This window comes from Brassica rapa, chromosome A10, assembly GCF_000309985.2.
Source record: "Brassica rapa cultivar Chiifu-401-42 chromosome A10, CAAS_Brap_v3.01, whole genome shotgun sequence".
Taxonomy (NCBI): domain Eukaryota; kingdom Viridiplantae; phylum Streptophyta; class Magnoliopsida; order Brassicales; family Brassicaceae; genus Brassica; species Brassica rapa.
Window position 1 is genome coordinate 8,539,686 of NC_024804.2, and position 20,068 is coordinate 8,559,753.

The window sequence follows — 20,068 nt, forward strand, 5'->3', positions numbered from 1 at the left end:
ATAAATAAGTTGTAATCTCCATTGAAATACAGACTTTTCTTGTTATTCTTGGAAACCCTTTTTGAGAGTGATTCTCATGTTTGTTCATTCGGGAACTTTTCGATATTTAATTTGGTGTAAAACTGAGATAAAACCGGTAGTATCAAGTGAATCTCCATCTTTACTTATGTCGCCATTCTATGAATCCAACGACCATCACCAACGTTATAAGCCTGTGCATTCCCCAGATTCAACGTGTCGAGCATTGAGTCAAGGGTTTAATATACCCTTGGTTAAGGTTTCACGCTTGATCAAGTTATCTTGGATTATCCATCTGCCCTTCCAGAGATCCGGTTCTATCCAGGGGCTTGTCAATTGGTATCAAAGAAATCTCTGGAACTGGTATTCTATCATCTTTGCATCTTCTATCTTTCCATCTTCTTTTCTTCTATTTTTATTGTTTCCCTTTAAATTATTTTGTCTTGTTTACTGTCTACTGATCGTTGGACTTAGTATGTTTAGGTTTTTGGTTTAACAAGCATTCATATTCCACACTGTGATTCTTGGAAAAATATACAAACGTTTTGAAATTTGAAACCATGGGAATGCATTTCACCATGAGAACAAAAGAGCCAGTAACTAAGAATGAATATTGATTTCGATGGTAACTTGGTTTCTTAGACGGTGAATTTGTTGGTAATGATCCAATTTGTAAAGGAATCGAGAGTATTGACATCTGCTCGGTAATGCTTTTGAGTGAACTCAAGGAACATAGGCCAAGTAAAATCAGGGTATCTTCTTGGTGTCATCTTCTCCAAAATCTTACTTGGTGGCTTCACAACTTTGTCTTTCTTTGGACACAAGAAAAAAGCCATTGATGTCCTCGCGCTCTCTCTGTTCACAACCGCTCTATGCAAACAACTCTTGAATATCCCGTTCGATAGAGCCTACATAACCAAAATTTATCAACTATCTTTATAGAAGTAACCAAAATGTATTTCCATTTTAGATCATTAACTATACCATGAAAGTGTCACCAATATTGACGACGAAAGCTTTAGGATTGGGGAGAATGGATTGCCATTGATTTTCAACAAAGACTTGAAGGCCATTGACTTGGTCTTGGTGAAGAATAGTCAAAGAGCTTGGATCACAATGTGGTCCTGTACCTAATGTGAGATCTGGTGTTTGGCATGGAGGATAATGATTTAGCCTCATTATCGAATCATTCTCCTCAAAAAATTCCCTGAAATGATCTGTCTTTATGCCTAAACTAAGACCAAGAAGCTCCATGATTTCGAGTGACAGGCTGCTCATTGCTTCACAGTAGTTTTGATACACCCTCCTGTAAACATATTAACCGGGGTAAAACATTAACAAAGCCGGTCAAATTTATTTCCGGTTTAATAATTCCGTTATAAGAAACCGGTTTACTCAAGGCTAGAAAACAGAGGAACATATACATGACATATTTGTTTTTTTTGCTCTGTTTTATATTTCTTTGTTCTGGTTTAGGACACGTACCCAAACTGTTCAAACTCTTGTCCTAATGTACCGGAGAAGTAATCTTGAACGGTTCTTGATCCACTTATTTCGTTGGAAAACGGGAAAGAGAGAGTCTCCTTCCATGGGAGCTTGGTGGAGAATCTTCCGGTGAAGCTACTGGCGTAGCCCCAGCTCTCACCAGGTTTTCTTTGGGCTCTCTGTTTCCCGGCGAGAGGCATGTCGAAGAAACTTTCCATGTAACGGTGAGCATCGGATATGAGCGACTCGCTGACTCCATGATTGACGACGAGGAAGAAACCGTGTTTGGTGCAAGCTTCTGCGATGAGTCTAGAAGCCTCTAGAGTTGTGTCTTGGCTCGAAAGATCGATGAAAGGGACGTTGAGCTCGGGAATGTCAATTGAAGGTTTCTCTTTGTCAGGCCAAATGAATTGGTTTGGGATTTGAGATTGGACGTTAAGAAGAGAAGGGTTGAAGATTAAGGGAGGAGTTTGGTCGTTTTCAAGATCTTGTTTTGGTTCTTGTTCTTTCTCTGCAGGAGATGTCGTTGGTGTTGTGCAAATTATCGCCATCTTTTAGGGGAGAGTTTTTGTGTTTTTGTTGTCTTGTTCTGAGTTTTGTTGTTGAGGAGATGGGGAAACAAATGTGGTCCTTAAGTCTTTATATAAGCAAGTTTCAAGTCTAGTTAGTGTACATTTGTTTTTCTTCACAATAATTTGGTTCCATTTTTTGTTTCCAGCATTTTGTAGAGGAGTTTGGGATTTATACTAATCTAGTATCTTGTTTAAGTAAATATAATAGTAGTTCAAAATTGGAAATATTGAACTCAACATTTGGTCTCAATCAATAAGACAAAAAAAAACTAGACGACAAGTAATCCCTAAATTAAATGCGCCTTTGCTCATGTGCATGGTATTCCTGCATGTTGGATTCAGCCTTTATCCTATACAATAGTAATACTTTCCTACGGAATCTTGCAATCATTTCATATAACGTTGAGTTGGCCTAGTGGTAAAGGGGTTGCGGTTGTAACTTTCGCCACTTGGATTCAATTCACGGTGGGAGAGACTATTTACAATGCTTGGGTTTCCGGCAAAGAGGTGAAAACACTTTTTTAGTTATAAAAAAAAAACAATCCACGCACCTAGAATGGGATATTTTATAAAACATGTATTAAATAATAACAAAAGATATGTAAAATATATTTTTATGATTTGATCAAGTTAAATTTATAAAAGTGTTTGAATTTTTATCAATTAACATATGATATATATTTAAAAAATTTAACTAAAATATTTATCAATTTTTGTTGTCATCATTTATAAAATTTTATATGGTAGATAGTTAAATTTAACTGATGTGTAAATAGATAGACAGAAGATTTTAGTATGAATATTTAATAGTATCTATTAAATTATGCTTAATCTTCGTATGGATTTATGATCATTTGTATCTTTCTATAACAAAATTTTTAAATTACTGATCACAATTTTTTATATGAGACTTTTGACAGCTTTGGTAGTTTAATTATAATCGTTTTCAAATATTTAAATGTAACATATGCAACAGAAAAAGTTTAGTATATGATTAATATGATTTTAAAATTTATTTTAATAATATAAATTGTTATCAAATCTTTATTGTTCAGTATCATTAACTTAATATTAATTGTAAATCACATTAGGTAATTTAGTAGCATTTATTTAAAGAAAGAATGAGAAAAAAAACTTTTTTGAGCATTTGATTAATGAGCGGTCCATTTTATTATATATGATGGAAGTCGTGTAATATTTTCAAGTAATTGTTTTTTTTTAATATGATTAGTGATAAGAGTTATGATATTTACATATAAGCATTGTAGTCAACGTTACAACTTAAAAAATATATATGTTTCTTAAGAATGTATAACTTAAAAATGTTTCTCAATTAATATATAAAAGCATCTCCAAAAGAAACTCCATAACTTCAAATATATAATTTTTTTGCTCTCCAAAAAGAAAATTTAAGACTTCAAATTTGAAGTTTTAAGAAGGAAACTTCAAACTTGAAGTTTCACTAATCAAAACTTAAAATTTGAAGTTTTGTCTTTTTATTTGCATTTGGTTCTTAAAATTAATTAAATATCACATTTATAATTCTTAAGTATTTTCTCGTTTATCGTTTTAATCCTTAAAATTTTGGTATCTCATAAATATTTCAAATTTGTTTTTTATAAATTCAAGTTTTACTCATAAAATTAATAAAAATCTGAAAATAAGATTTTTAATATTTTCAACTAGAATTAAATAACAAGAATATTACAAAACAAACTTAATAAAAAAGGGATACATGAAGACATAATTATTGCATAAATTTAAATATTACAACAAAACAAACAGTCTGATAAATTTTCCCCGGAACCTCTAAAATCTCCAAAATATTGTCCAAACAAATTCGGTGTAACCGAAGATGTAGCATTACAAAAATAATTTTATGAAATAGTATGGTATTTTTCTTGTAGTTTAATAACTAGTACATATATAAAAATATTATGGATTTTTATTAATTATGACCAATATAAAACTATAGTGTAAAATATAAATAATTTTGAAGTTAAATTTGAAGTTTTTTTTGTGGAGAAGAGCACCTTGAAACTTCAAATATAGATTTTTAGAAATTTCAAAATGGTGATATTTTTGGAGATACTTTTAGAGATGATACCGAATAGTGTCAAATGTGTGTACAGAATACAACAAAATTTTAAGAATGTCTAACCATTGATTAAGAAATATTTAAAATTTAACCTTACAAAAAAGTTATATGTTGTTCTTTATCAAATACAAAACCTATTTATTAAATGAAAGAAATATTCATTTGAAAACTTTTTAAAATGAAGAAAACTAAATAGTATTCAAATATAACTATTAAATTTTTAAAATTTATTAATGAAAATCTCTTTAAACTAAGAAGGATCTTGATCTAGCTTTCGTGGAACCGGAAATGGATACACGAAAACAAAATATTTTGAAACATGAAAACATGATATTTAATTTTTTTTAGAAATACAAACATTTAAAATATTACATATATATATATATATATATATATATGATTGATCAATATATAAATTTATTAATTTCTATATTTGTTTTATCTAAGATAAAAAAAATCAAGTAATGAAATAGTATTATTTTTCTTTGTAGATTCTATAAAAAAATTATCAAAGAGTAGAAAATAAAGCATGTTTCTTTCGATAAAATTAGGAAATAAAAGATTTATCCTTATATTCATTAAATATAAATAGATTATCTTTAAAGAAAAAAAAGAATATCCTTTGCATTCTCAAAAAAAGAATCTTGTGTTTTTAAATAGCGTTTTCATAATAAAAATTTCAAGAAATATGTTCAGTGGGTTTCCAAGAGATTTTGATTTAAAAATGTTTTCCAGAAAAACAAATAAAAGACAGATTATCAACCGAGTTTACATGCAACATAGACATGATAGCGCCACAACTCCCTTTTTTTGAAAGACCTCCACCCATTTTATTCTGAGACGAAATTATCTTTTCTGTTTAATGAATTTTGAGGTTTTTTTTTATCCATTTTCAATAATTAGATTTAAGAGTTATACAGTAATTCTCATCTATTATTGGGAAATCAAAACTCTTAAAGAAGATTTAAGAACCAATTTTTTTTTTCTGATAATTCGGGGATATCCGGTGGGTCGAGACCCAACCGACTAGTCCGCTGAGAGTTTGACTACGGCCCCAGGCAGACCCGGTAAGCTCACAAGGGGAATTAGTACCCATGTCGCCTGCCTATATAGATGTATAAATCTGAGTTGACGCAGATTCGAACCATGTTTCTTAGGGACACTGAGATACTATGCGCCACCCGGGCACATTCACGTGGTTAAAACCCAAATTTTCAGCCATTATCAACAACGTAATCAGATTTTATTTATTTACATCATCTTAAAATTCGTTTACGTTCAGTGTATAACAACATTTGAGTTTTTCGTTCGGTCAATTAACAACTAGTTCAATTTGTTTTAAATGGATGCCTACGCGTATGAAATCGATCCGTATTTGGTCACTAAAAATTTACAATATCAATACATCCTCCGGAATCAATTTTAGCTTCGTTCCAACAAACAAATTGCATGGGAACAGGAACTAATTGGGTATTTTAATGGGCAAAAACAAGTTAATTAAATCAATGGATTCTTTTCGTGGTGTCTGTTTTTATAGTTGGCAGGGGGCAGAGGTTCCCGAGGTTGTGTTTTGGCTGTGTTAGGAGAAATTTTAGTTCCACATCATATGTAAGAATTTAAACTTTTTCAATTTTAATTTATCAAGTTGTGCGTTTATTTTCTATTGGATCTCAAAGAAAAATGAAAATTACGAGACATATAATGAAGAAGATGAAGAAGAATGAGCATCCTTTTTGGCCGAATTGGAAGAATTATCGCTTATCCGTTTTATATTAATTTCTGCTCCATATATTTTTTTCCTCATTCTTTGAATGTCCGAGCTGTTTTCGTGCTCGAGGTCTTGTTTTTTGTTTTATGTAGAAACACAGATTCCAAATTTAATGGTTCTTCAAACCACCCTCTTAGAATCTACTCCCTCTGTTTTCTTTTAAAAGACGTTTTAGAATATTTGTTTTGTATCATTATAGTTGACGTCCTCGGAAAACAATGCAAGATATAGTGAAATAAGACTTTATTTACCCTTATTATATTTTCTTTTTTTAAAAAGAATGTGTGTAACGAGAGATGATAATTAATTGATGGAGAGGATAGAACAGATATTGTATTAGGTGCCTTAATTTGTGTGAAACTTATAGAACGTCATTTAAAAAAAAACAGAGGGAGTAATTAATAAAATTATGGAGTTTTTGATGTCAATTTTGTTTTTCAGAACATTCATTGTAAAGATGCTCTTAGATTCTATTGGTCTAATCTCAAAATAGAAAATTCAGTCAAAATCATCACACATGGGCATGTCCAACCAATAAATGAATCAAAAAATTAAGTAGTCCATCCCTTTTATAAAACTACAGTACATGGCTCAGAACAAAAACTGATAACGAAATGATTGCTATTGCAAATGAAAAGATCTATTTAAATTCCATTTTTAGTAGTATTTCGTTACTTGGGATCAAAATATAAAAACAACTAATTTTTAAGAATACAATGAAATCGTGTAGCGGATAATGAAATATTAAATTATTTGAATCTGATTTGTCCAATTCAAATATTTTAATTATTTGGTTAACTAATTTTTACAAATAATTACGTAAGACCAGACAATAAGAAAGACTCAGGATTTTTTTTCCTAGATAGTTTTTTATGTAGTAGATTTTTTTGAGGAACGCCAGTCTCTCGACTGGAAGGAATGCCTGGTAGGTGGTGAAAGACGAGATGTGAATTAGTTTCAGGACGTTATATACTATCTTTTGAACGAAGAACGTTCTGTATTTTTTATTTCTGAGCAACAAGAACGTTCTGTTTTAAGCCAGTTTACAAAAAAAACAAGAACGTTCCGTATTATTACCAGTAATAAATGAGTTGGAACTTGGAACAAGTGTCCGTTACGTGCTCAACAGTAAATAATTACCCATTTTCTCGAATCAAGTATAATACTAAAAATCTATAACCATAATAAACGAGTTCAATAATATATGATCACTACATCCGTAACGTGCTCCAACACTAACACTAGTAAATACTCTCTCTATTCCTAAAAGATCCATGTTTTAGAAAAAAAAAATTGTTTCAAAAAGATACATTTTTACATTTTCAATACATTAATTAATGAAAAATTATAATTTTAAAAAAGATACAATTATATTTAATAAAATCTCATTGGTTAAAAGTTATTGAAAATAGTTAATTAAGAAAAACAATGTATTAGAAAATACAATTTTATATTTTTTTAATATGTGTCAAAAAACTATAACATGCATCTTTTAGAAACAGAGGGAATATGATTTTGACCAACTGGTAAACCTCGGTAACTTTTCAACGATAAACTGTTCATAAGGTCACCAGTTTCATTGACAAAATGAGAAAATTAGTTCCAATACTAGTGAAGATAATTTATTTCACATTTCCTAAGAAAATCTGTAAGTGACTGTGGATATTGATGAGTGATAAAGACTTAACCACCAAAAATGTCAACTCCGTAGTGCGACAATAAGACAAGATGCACGTTGGTTACAAAGATTGTAGTGGTGCTTGTCTGAATTGGCTTATGATGAGGTCACTTTCTCATTCTAGAGCCATCAACAAAACTCTCAAGTCCTTTTCTGTAGATTTGAATTTCTTTTGCATTTTTCCCATCTCCGTAGAACCAAGACCATAAACTCGAAATTTATTCAGAAAATCACTGACCCGAAAATGTAAATAAAGTCAAAGTTTGATTGGCTTGTTTTCAGTATTCGAAATGACAATTACAAAGATGGCATGAGGACGAGGCAAGTGAAGCAGCATAATTTACCAGTCGAGACAAGAATGAAGACGATGAAGTAAAAACATTTTGCTACTACCAAAAGTAACAACTTCTGCGACAGGCAAATATTTTGCTCGCTGCCTACCAAATCAAAGTCATCTGAACTTGGGCGATCCGCTGGAAATAGACCTTAAACTAAAGATGCTATCTGATATACTTCTAATGTAAAAAATGTTATTTACTTTAATTCAAAATAGATAGCAAAATACCGTTTTTTCTTGTAAACTCTGAAAGAATTACCTTAAGGGCATCTCCAGTAACACTCTATTTTTTCCTCTATAATTTACACCAAAAATAGAATAACTCTATTATAATGTAACTTTTGCTCCAATGGTGTTACTTATAATAGAGTTACTCTATTATAGAATGAAATATAGATGAATGTCATATTTTACTCTATATTTGGAGTGGAAAAGTGACATTTCTCCATATTTCACTCTATAATAGAGTAACTCTATCATAGAGTAACACCATTGGAGCAAGAGTTACATTATAATAGAGTTACTCTATATATTTTTGGTGTAAATTATAGAGGGAAAAATAGTCTCATTGGAGATGGTCTAAGTGAACCAACTATTGAGTCAAATTATCGAACAATTTTTGAAAACCAACCCATTTGGTTATTTGATGGTTAACCAGACGTGGGTTATTTAAATTTAGACCGGACCAATCCGACGTATTCAGATATATTCGACTTAAACGGGTTAAAACTTAAAAAGAAATAGTTTGAGAATCAAATCAAATCAAATTGAGGATCATAATAAGATTTTTCAAATGAAGAACACGGATCAAAATCCAGATTTCTCTTTCTCCGTATTGTCTCTCCCTTATCTACACAAACACGATCGATTTCGCAAAATACTTTTCGGTGGTTCCTGTCTGGGTGGTTCCTTCGGTGGCATTCACCGAGTTCGGTAATAATTAGGAAAAACTGGAAAAATTTCAGAATTTTGTATGAACTTTAATTCATTACGATATTATCTTAACCAGTTGGTAATACCTAGTGTTTTAGTTTTATTGGGTTTACATAGTCGCACTAAGTATAGCCTTGTAGTACTGGATATAAAAAAGTGCCACTTTGTAAAACTGCTTATGTTTGCTAAATTAGCATATTCCACAAACATAAGAAGGAAACTTGAAACTGAAATTAGGTCAGTCACCAAAGCTTACTGTCCAAAAAAGCTATCATCGGCTAAAAATTACAGTAAAAAAGACCAACGTCTCTTATCCAAAATCAGTGGTTACACATGTTGTTACCATTATTGTTACCAATGTACAAAGATACAAATCTCGGACCAAAAAAGGAGTACATTGGCAACTATAAAATAAGGGAATGATGGATGACATGAACTCATCCCTCTTTGTTGCAAACATCGTTGTGAGCTATACACAACCCCAACTTACATATGTAACCACCATGCCTATCCTGTCAACGAATTTCCTATGAAATGTGAGAAATACTCCTCATCATCCCAAAACATCTTGTGTGATATAGCGTAGGTGTACAAAGCACACACGAATCATCTTCATAAAAGCAAGTTTTTTTTGAGGTCGAATGTGAAGAAAAATTGTACATCTTTGATGTAAAGTATACTCAAGTTTCCGTCAAGTAGCAAATTTGTAACAACAAGTGAGGCGTTTGTATATACCAAGAGAAGTTAAACACATCAAAAGATGCGTAAACTCTGGGACGCTCTTTTAATGCCATCATAGACTTGCATATAGCTCTCAGCCTATAGAAATCCGAATGAGTTAGTGGATACACTGTGCACCACTAACGCTTGGTTTTCTTCAGGCAGAGAAAGGATTGGAAATTCTTCCATTATCTCTATTTGATTATGAAAGAGTTTGAGAGAGAGAGTGAGGGTTCCGATTTTCGACAATGAGAGAGATAGAGTTGTGATGAAAAGTTTCTCATAATGATAGTATTATTATTAAGGAGTGGAACGGATATTATTTAAAGGATATGTCTTTTTGATAACCATCTTCTTTTAATGTCTGCATATTAATACTAGTCTATCTCTGTGTAATCATTACATTCATCAGCTAAGCCTATGATTAGTAAGTTGAGTTGAAAAAAAGTAAAAAAAAAATGTATTTTAATAAGTTATAATTTTTCAAAACAACATATATATATATATATATATTCACTACATAGGCGTATTGGTAAAACTAATTTAATTTCAACAAATATATACTTTTCATGTTAGGATAAAATAAATTACAATATAAAACATTACAAGCACAATTGTTAACAAAACTAAAAATTCACAAAACACACTATGGATATGAATGGTGACTAAGGAAAGATGATGAATAATGCATTCCATAACGTTTCTATAAAAAATTCCCATTCACAATGAATAATAATTTTCTCTCATTTTCTCTCATTCTTTTTTTTTGTAGAGAATTAAAGAACAAAATTATTCTTTGTTAAATTTGAGAAGGAACAACCATTTCTTTTCATTCTTGATTTTCTATCTGTTTCTCTTGTTTCCCAATCGGTCACCAGTCAGACCCATATATGTTCACACTATACGTTTACACTATGCATTCACACTATGGGTTTACACTAAATTTGTCGGTAAAAATTGACATGTGTTACTTAGCTTGCAAAACGTTGTTCCTAGTATTCTAGTTTTACATACTTGCAAAAAGTTGTATTTTGCGCGGAGCGTTATCGTCGTGAAAACTCGGATGCAATCTATAAGTTTATGTTTCTTCTATCAAATTATGTAATTCCAAATTTTTGTTAAGTTTATGTTTCTTCTTAATCAAATTACGTAATTTCAAACTCTTATTGATAATATAAGTAGTTGTTCAATGTATTGCTCTGTTATACAACGATTTTCAAAACACAATGAAAAAGTTGTTCAAAATATTTCTCTGTTATGCCCTGACTTTCAAAACACTGCGAATCAGTTGCTTAAAGTGTAACTATGTTATACACCAATTTTCAGAAACACGTAAAGCAGTGTTATACTTAATGAGAACAAATATTATTTCTACTAAGTTGACCCAGTTATATGTAGTTACACATCTATCGAATTGTATCAATTCGAGGATCGATAGATAGACATATCTAAAATTGATTTCCACCACAATATTTTCTACAAAACATGACATGAACCAAACGATCGATCATTTGTTACGGATTTCAAGCCCCAATTGGTCAAATCCAAGAAAATGAATTGGGGGATTTGGAGAAGAAGCCAAAGTTAACACGAATTAGGCTGGGGGATCGAACGTTTGTATGTAAATTTCAAAATGCCGAAATCAATTTGGGGGATTGGGGGAAGAACATGAATCCGATTAGGATGATTAGGGTTCCAGAGAAGACAATTGGGATGGAGGATTGATCGATCTGGAGGTGGTGGTAGTGGGACCCATTTTTTGTTTGTATTAGGATGAACCCAAGAATCAAATTTGGTTTCTTCCTTCGGTTTGTTCGGTTTCGCACTGGGTTTAAAGGCTTTGAGTAGAATTTAATAATGTTAATAATGTTAAGAAGGCACTGGACCTTGTGGTCGTGGGTTCGAACCCCACTGTGGGCGACATGTGGTATTAACCGGAGCTTCTAGCTCTAGTGGTAAAGGGATTACAGTTGTGAGTACCGCCATCTGGGTTTGAATTTCGGACACTGGAGAATTAACATTTCGGCCACTTGAAAATTAACATTTCAGCATCACCAAGGACAGAGAACCGACACGTGGCAACACGTGACTAGTCTGGATTACTTCTGTGGGACCAGGATACTTTTGTATAATTCAAAAAAAAAGTAAGAAGGCACTGGATAGCAGTTTTAGTTAGAGCCCATCCCAACCATTACTTCTTAACTTTCTTTAACAACTGTAGATCACAATCTGGACTGCATATAATCTTTAGAGTCGGGGAAGATGTATAGGTATTCTTCGTGGGGAAAGAGCTTGAGTCCTAGTCTCTTTGTCTCAGAGTGATGTGAACAAGTGTTCAATCCGGATATCGGTTCGGTTTCGGTTCGGTTTTTTTCCGTTTTCGGTATTTCGGTTAGTAAAATATAACTACCATTCTAAATCCATATTTACTTCGGTTCGGTTTATATACTGTCGGTTTTATTCGGTTTTATACCAAAAACATAATTATTTTGTTTGAGATCATATTATATGAATTTTAGAGTCATATTGTCAATACAGCCATTTATTAAAAATATATTACATGTTCAAATAAATGAACAAAAAAGTAAAAATGCCTCTACCATCAAATAAAATAATCAAATCTATAACTAAAATCAAAGCTTGAAATTTTGAAAATAAAAATATGAAACAAAATAGAAACATGAAAGAAAAGTTTTTCCACTCTTCCATATTTAGTGTTCATTAAAGTTATACTTTTTCAATTGAAAATTTTCCATTAATTATTGTCTATCAAATTTATAATCTTCATATTAATTTAGTGAAGACTAAAATAAATAAAAAAGATCAAAAAAGACTTAGAAAATAAGATGTATGAATTGCGATGTATTGTTATTTAGCTATAGTTCAAACGTTTTACAAATTAAAGTTTTTTATTACTATAAAATTATGGTAATAGTTATTAACACAAATTTAACTTATGTAACAAATAGATTTTCATGTATTGTTATAAAATAGATACATATTTACATGTTTATACTTTTAATCGGTTTTGTTCGGTTTATTCGGTTTAATCGGTTATATACCAAACCATATCCAAATCCTACGGTTTTTATAAAATTATATCCATTCGGTTTATATGGTATATACCAAAACCAAACCATATTGTCTATTTTGGTTCGGTTCGGTTCAGTACGGTTCGGTTTTACCATATTGAACAGCCCTAGAACAAACGCTAATAACATCTAAGGAAACAAAGAAATTTTAAAAAAGGAAACACATGATAGGAAAATATTCATTTTATTTTTTGTATACTGGTTATACGAATGAATAATTTACAATTTTTCATATTTGTATTCATACTATCTCAAGACTGGCCATTCAATTTCTTTTTAAGAAAACATCTTTATTTTCTAAAAATACTTTTCTTTATCTTTTTTTTTGACAGACTTTTCTTTATCTTAAAAGGTATGTATACTAAATCATCCAAGCCCTTATATTATATAGAGGTATGTATTATACAAAATTTTATTTTGAAATCTAGTCGCAGTATGATACATCATGTCGTTATAACTTATAAGTCAAATAATCTCCAAATAATTAAAACCCAAAATATAAAAAATAACTAATTCCCAACAAACAAAGACGTCTAAAATTACACCCAAAAAAAAAGATGTCCAAATTTTGGATCCTTTGCTCTTTCAAAAAAATTCATATATTTTAAAAATACCATCAATCAAAAATAAATGAAATAATCGGTATAATAACTCATGCTAGGCAATCTTTATCAAAAAAAAACCTCATTTTAGAAAATATATTAGAAAAGTAAAAAGTTAAACAGCGTATAAATAAATGGTCACTTTAAATCAAATAGTCCCGTCCATTCACTCATATAGCATTTTATCTTTTATTGCAAACTTGTTATTTATATACTAGATGATAATACGCGCGCATGCACGGAGTGAATTTTAATATTAATGTGTGTTTATTAAATGATTTTAACATTTTGTAATAATAAAATTTTTATCGATTGTAATTATTTTTTAATACTAATGTGTGTTCGAATGTTGGTCTCTTAAATATATCATCGTTGTTGAAGAATTAACGTATACAGCTCATTTTAATTATTTTTAAGACTTCATATGCACAAAATAAAATAAATTTTACAGCTAACACAAATCACCAAAACCATATAGACAACATTCATTATGTTTTCTGTTCTCGATTTATTTACTATTGACTACTCATTGATATGAGTTTAATTTTTTTTTAACTTCTTCTATGAATTCGCTGAATTACCTAAGTGTCAATTTTAAAATATGGACATCTGTAAAATTAGTTCCACTCCAGTTACATATATAAGAATCAAAATTTTGAAGACATCACCTACAACCTATATTCACAGGTTAGTGTTCATATCTAATATATCAAGCTGTTAAATAATGTAAGTGCAGACTCGAAATATAAATGTTTGTCTAGTATATATTCACAGTTCGGTCTAAAAATCATCTATGTCTAGAACAACAAAACAAATTACTTATTTTATTAACCTATGCTTTTGAGGTTTAGTTACTTAAGAATATAGAAATAAAAATATATATACTACTTTACCATTCTAGTATATGGAAACTAAGAACTGTTTGATTTATTGAATGATAAAACAAAAAAAACATAATAAATAATTCAAATATCTCATTCTTACAATTATAATAGCTAGATAGTGTATTATGGATAAACAAATATTAGATGAATGATCAAATCTCTCATTCTTCGAATAAACTCAAAAGGAGATGATTGAAATCTTGTCATGATATTTCATTAAAAGCTTAAAATCAAGACTAAATTATTTAATCTGAATGAAATAATATATATATATATAGGGCTTTCAATATTAGAAACCACATATTTAAAAAATAATATGTATACATAAAATTATATACATTAGAGTTAACGCATAAATCAAAACTAATTCTTTTTGTTAATTTATAATCATGATTTTGGTAAATAAATCAAAACAATCAATTTATTTACTTTATATGGTATATAATTAATTTATAGTGATATTGACATAGATACATATAATATAAATATTTATTATTGACACTTCCTACTAATGTGATTTTATTAACATTTGTATATTTTCTGTAACAAAAATTTAAACCGTTAATCACAAAAATTTATTGTGAGACTTTTCAATACAAATTTCAAAATTAAAATATTAAGATCTCAATAATTTCTCACTGCAAATTTTGAAACTAATATATTTTATATAGTATATAATTTAATTTAAATGAAATTAATATATATTTATATAATATGAATATCTATTAATGAGACTTCATATTCATACGACTTATGATCATTTTTATCTTGATTAAACATAAAAAGTTAAACCATTGATCACAAAATTTTCAGTGTGGGACTTTTACCATTTTTAGTAATTTATAGTCATTTAAAAAAAATTCAAAATATAACATATAAGAAAAAATCTAAAATTTTTAATTATATGGTTAGTGTGATTGTTTATTTTCTTTTAATAATATAAAATTAAACAAAAAAGAGAGAGAATACAAAAATTGTTATCAAATATGTATTATTCATAATCATTAATTATCATATATATGTTAATCATATTAGGTAACTCCGTAACTTTTATTTAATGAAAAAAAGAACATTCTTTTGTACACTACTAATCAATTTGATAGTTAGTTTAATAAAAAGTATAATATATATTTATATGGACTAACTTATTTTTCTAAAAATTCCAAGAATCATTCTCGTGATGACACGTGGCTACGAAAACATGTTGTAATGTTCAAGGATTATAGGGGATATATATATAATAAATTTGATATTATCAACTTAAATTAGTATCTGAAACTGAATGGAATAGAAGTCAGTTTATTAAAACAGAGAACTTTTTCTTATTAAAAAAAAAAGGAAAATAACTTTTTTCTTACTAAAAATATTTTTTTTCTCATCTCTCCATCCATCTTTTCTTAAGTGAGAAACTAATCTATCTCCGCTTGCTCCGGCATCCAGTGAAAGTTAGCTCCGGCATCCAGTGAAAGTTAGCTCCAACATTCGGTGAACAGTATCTCCGGCGCCGAAGGCTTCTCTTGTTCCTTATCTCTTTTCTCCCCTTGCTTCTCTGTCGCATTTTTCCTACTAGCTGTTGATATGTTTGGGGGCTCCAGAGGTTTCTTCGCCAGTGTTCGTCAGCATATGCTCCGGGGCAAGGTAGATACGCCGATTGTTGCTCTCTTCTGAATTTCTGACAAGGCAGCGAGGGCCAAGGTTCCAAAGGTGTCAGGTTTTTCTTGGATGTTGGCCTCATAGATTTTTTCTCCCTTTTAGATATGGTGATTTTCTTCATGTTCGGAGGCATGTGAGTCTATGTGGTGGGCTCTCTTCTCTCCGCTCTATAGTTTTTCCAAAGTTGTTGTTCATCGCGGAGTGGAGTCCTCACCACGCCTCGGCGTTTTGTCATGGTAGCAAGTCTAGTTTTTTTCTCAGGAAAGGCGACGGTTTCATTTTGTAAGTGCGTGTACAGGTTGGTGGTGGTCGCGAGGATGCTTTTGCTTTATGGTTTAATTTGTGTTTTTTGTCTAAGATTAGTAGGTTAGCTTTGTTTTATATGGTTGTGGTGTCTTCTCCTCCGGTGACAGCTTTTGCTTTGTATGTCCTTCTCGCTTGCCTTATCTTGCATTGCTCTAGCCTTCGATGAGGGTTTTGAGCTCGTCCAGTTTTTCTTTGTCTTAGGTCGCTCGTCTGTCCAGAGTTGTTACCCGATGAGGCGCAGAAGAGACCGGTTTCATGTTCTCTTCTCTCGGAGAAATGTTTCATTTTGAGGCTCCATTGATGTCTTTTGGTTCTTCTTCCGGCGAGGAGACTTTCTTGGATTGTTGTCATCCGAGTACTGGATTGGCTCCTTGGTCGATTTGGTAGAGTGCATTACCTCTCTTTTGCAGGTTCTGAAGCTCATGTTTTAAGTTGCTGCCTCCTTCAAGCCCAACGTTTTGCTATGAATGTCAGGTGCTTCAACTGTTCAATTCAGGTATTATATCCTCTCGGTTGGATTCACCCCTTTCTTGTTTTTCCACTTTTGTGTTTATTTGATTGCTTGGATAGATTCATGTTTGTTGAGGTAAATGTTATTCAGCTACTCTGGTCGGAAGGCTAACTAGGATGATCGTCTTTGGTGTAATGTTTGATTTTGTGATGAAGGTCAATGGTTCCAAGTTTACTCTTATAAGATCTATCAAGTTTGCTTTGTAAACCAACATTATTAATTTTGAATTTGTTGTGGTCTGACCAAGATCTTTTGAGTTTATTGTGTAGGTCGCCGCATTCTAGATTATCGTGGGATGAGTTAGCGGATCCACCCATAACGGTGAAATACTTGTGGTCTTTATTTATCAGTGTCAGGTTTGTCGTGTTGGCGTGGCGGGCAGATCCTTCCTGATCAGCTTGTCGGTCACTAAGAGGACCGTCTTGGGACTTCTATTGAGAATGATATCGAGATTTATTCCATGGCTTCTTATGTTTTCCAGTGTTTGGGAGTGCTTCTGGTTTTATTGTGCATGTATTCGATGTGGACATAAGTGCATCCATGAGGTGAGAGGATTATGCAGTGTCATGTCGTTTTGTTTATGAAAAGTGAAATATTTGTTATCGGTGTATGAAAGGTAACTCGACTCCTCCGCTTGTTGTCCCACTTATTCGATGGTTTCTATTGACATGTTGAAGTCATTCCACTTTGTTTTTGAATCATTAATAACATAATTGGATTATTTTTTCATGTCTTGTTTATCGTAACTTGATTTTGGCTCCTGATAAGGGTCAGCCGTCTTTCTTGTTGTGAGAGACTTCATTGTGTTATGCCTAGAGAGGAAATAATATTTTCCCTCTTTCATGATGATGAAGCAGTTTTTTCGATGGAGAGAATATTCCAACGTAATGTTGGTGTTCTTTTGTATGTCCGTTTGAACAGCAACTATATTTGTAATGTATTGTGTAGTTCTTTTACTGCAGCTGCGTCGGAAAATATTACTTTTGGTACTAAGATTTTAAATCGCTCCATGAAGACTCTTAAGATACTCTTTCGGACCATGTGTCATCCTTCAGAAGTTGGTGGCAAATGATCCTTGTCTAATAAACATTGAACATTGAGGAGTTTTCAGAAATTATGTTGATAGTTGGTGAAAACTATCGAGAGAATTTGATTGAAGCCTCCAGAACCATGTTAATGCTTGGCCTCTAAGTGACTAAGCGTTTAAGCACATACCAATTAACTTGATGTAAACAATACTACAATCAAATGGTATATTATTGTAGCATTTTAGAATCGAATCTATATAGAACTAGAGACATAATGAACACTAGGAATTAAGAAAATGCCCTAAACTACGAAAAAATAAAAGAAGGTTTTAAAGTTAAAATAAAAATAGAAACATCAACAAAAGTTTACTCAAAGTCAAACCAATAAAAATAAAAGAAAGGTAAATTCATGGTTCAAGGTTATTGGCTAGGATGAACAGGTACTAACCTAGGATGCTTAAATAATCAACCATTTATAATCCTTAGGCATACGGTCACTAAGTTAAGCTAATCAACTTCCATAACAATAATTCCTATGTTAATCAAGTTCTTAACATCAATTTCTATTGGTTAGTTACCGTCTAGCACGCATGAATCTCAAGTACTAACACCCACTTAGACTTCATCTGGATTTATATATATGTGTAGGTCGGCTTTGGTTAATAATATTCCCATTTCGAGTAATTCTTATGAGTTATGACTATTCTTAGGGACATTGAACCTTTAAATTCACCCCACCATTTATGACCAATTAACTTTCCACATAGATAATTAATTAAAAAATATTAAATTAAACAAAAAATAGTTAAAAAAAATAAAAAATGCTAATTTTAACGACGCTAACGCTTCCAGCGAAACCCTAAACCCAAAATATTAAATTCTAAACTCTATACCCTAAATTGGAAACCCAAATTCAAACTCCTAAACCAAAACCCTATACCCTAAACTCTAATCCTAGACCCTAAACCCAAACCGTAAATCCTAAACCCAAACCGTAAATCCTAAACCCTATACCCTAAACTCTAATCCTAGACCCTAAACCCAAACCGTAAATCCTAAACCCAAACCGTAAATCCTAAACTCAAAGCTTATACCCTAAACCCAAATCCTAGATCTAAAATCCAAACGGTAAACCCTAAACCCAACCCCGAGCTTAGATGTTATAGGGTTTGGGTTAAGGTTTACGGTTTAGGTTTAGGGTCTAAGACTTAGGTTTAGGGTATAGGGTTTAGGTTTATAGTCTATTTTTGAGTTTAAGGTATATAATTTGGGTTTAGGGTCTAGGATTAGAGTTTAGGATATAGGATTTGGGTTTAGGGTCTAGGATTAGAGTTTAGGGTATAGTGTTTTGGTTTAGAGGTTTAGATTTGAGTTTAGAATTTAAAATTTAGGGTTTAGAATTTAAAATTTAGGGTTTAGGGTTTCGCTGGAAGCGTTATCGTCGTTAAAATTAGCATTTTTTATTTTTTGTAACTATTTTTTGTTTAATTTAATATTTTTTAATTAATTATCTATGTGGAAAATTGATTGGTCATAAAGGGTGGGGTGAATTTAAAGATTCACCCTAGGGGGTGAACCTAAGTTCTTTCCTATTCTTAGTTCTGGTTTAGATCCAAACTCATTTTGAATTTGGTTAATAATATTTTGCCTTAAGATCAGTTATTTTCACGATAGGACCAAAATACATAAAGTTGAGAATTAAACGTATTTATCTAAATTAAAATACGCCTTTGAATATTACTTCTTTTTTTTTGTCATCATGAATTCAGTTTTTCAATTCAGTTTTATTATAAAAATAGGATTTTCAGATATCCATTTGGATTCTAATGAAGTTTGGATAATACGTGAAACTAAAAATACTGCCTTACATGATCCGTTCGACAGTTTTTACATTACTGATTATATTCAAATTTTGAATTCAGTCACAAACTCATTCCCAGTCATAGAAAGATGTATTTAAAAGATACTGGTGGTACACTTTGTTAAAGACAATTTCTATTTTTGGAATTCAAATCAAAATGATTATAAAACAATTGACATAAAGAGGAAACAAAAAAAAGGCGAAATGATGTAGAATGGGAAGAAAAAGCTACGTCAAAGAGAAGTAAAAGCGCCCCATTTTTGTTTTTTCTATTCAACTTTCCATGCACGGATGAAAAGAAAAACCTGAAGAAAAAGATAGAAAAATCTTTACGAGTGAAAACTATGAGAATCAAACAAAACCAATCCTGTCTTGTCACTTGGCGTTTCTACTTTATAAAACCACTAAGAGGGGTCCCTCCTCTTCACTAATCGACAAAAATAACGATGCTTTTGACATGACAATCTCACTATCAAACCATAACTTTCTCTTATTCTTGTCACACATAACAGGAAAATTGCA

The 20,068-nt window shown here is 31.2% G+C and overlaps 1 protein-coding gene and 1 long non-coding RNA gene across 2 annotated transcripts; one reads left to right on the forward strand and one right to left on the reverse strand.

Moving 5' to 3' along the window:
* Positions 1-496: 496 nt before the first annotated feature.
* Positions 497-3,543, reverse strand: LOC103832808 (gibberellin 20 oxidase 2). The gene is made up of 3 exons (XM_009108902.3): positions 1,504-3,543; positions 1,003-1,324; positions 497-926 (listed from the first exon to the last, which is right to left on the reverse strand). The coding sequence occupies exons 1-3, from the start codon at positions 2,052-2,054 to the stop codon at positions 657-659; spliced, it is 1,143 nt and encodes a 380-aa protein (XP_009107150.1). The 5' UTR covers positions 2,055-3,543; the 3' UTR covers positions 497-656.
* A 9,066-nt stretch (positions 3,544-12,609) lies between these two features.
* LOC117129013 lies at positions 12,610-14,103 on the forward strand. Its single transcript, XR_004452572.1, has 2 exons — positions 12,610-13,053; positions 13,095-14,103. It is a non-coding gene; the product is annotated as an uncharacterized LOC117129013 (long non-coding RNA).
* The last annotated feature ends 5,965 nt before the right edge of the window (positions 14,104-20,068 follow it).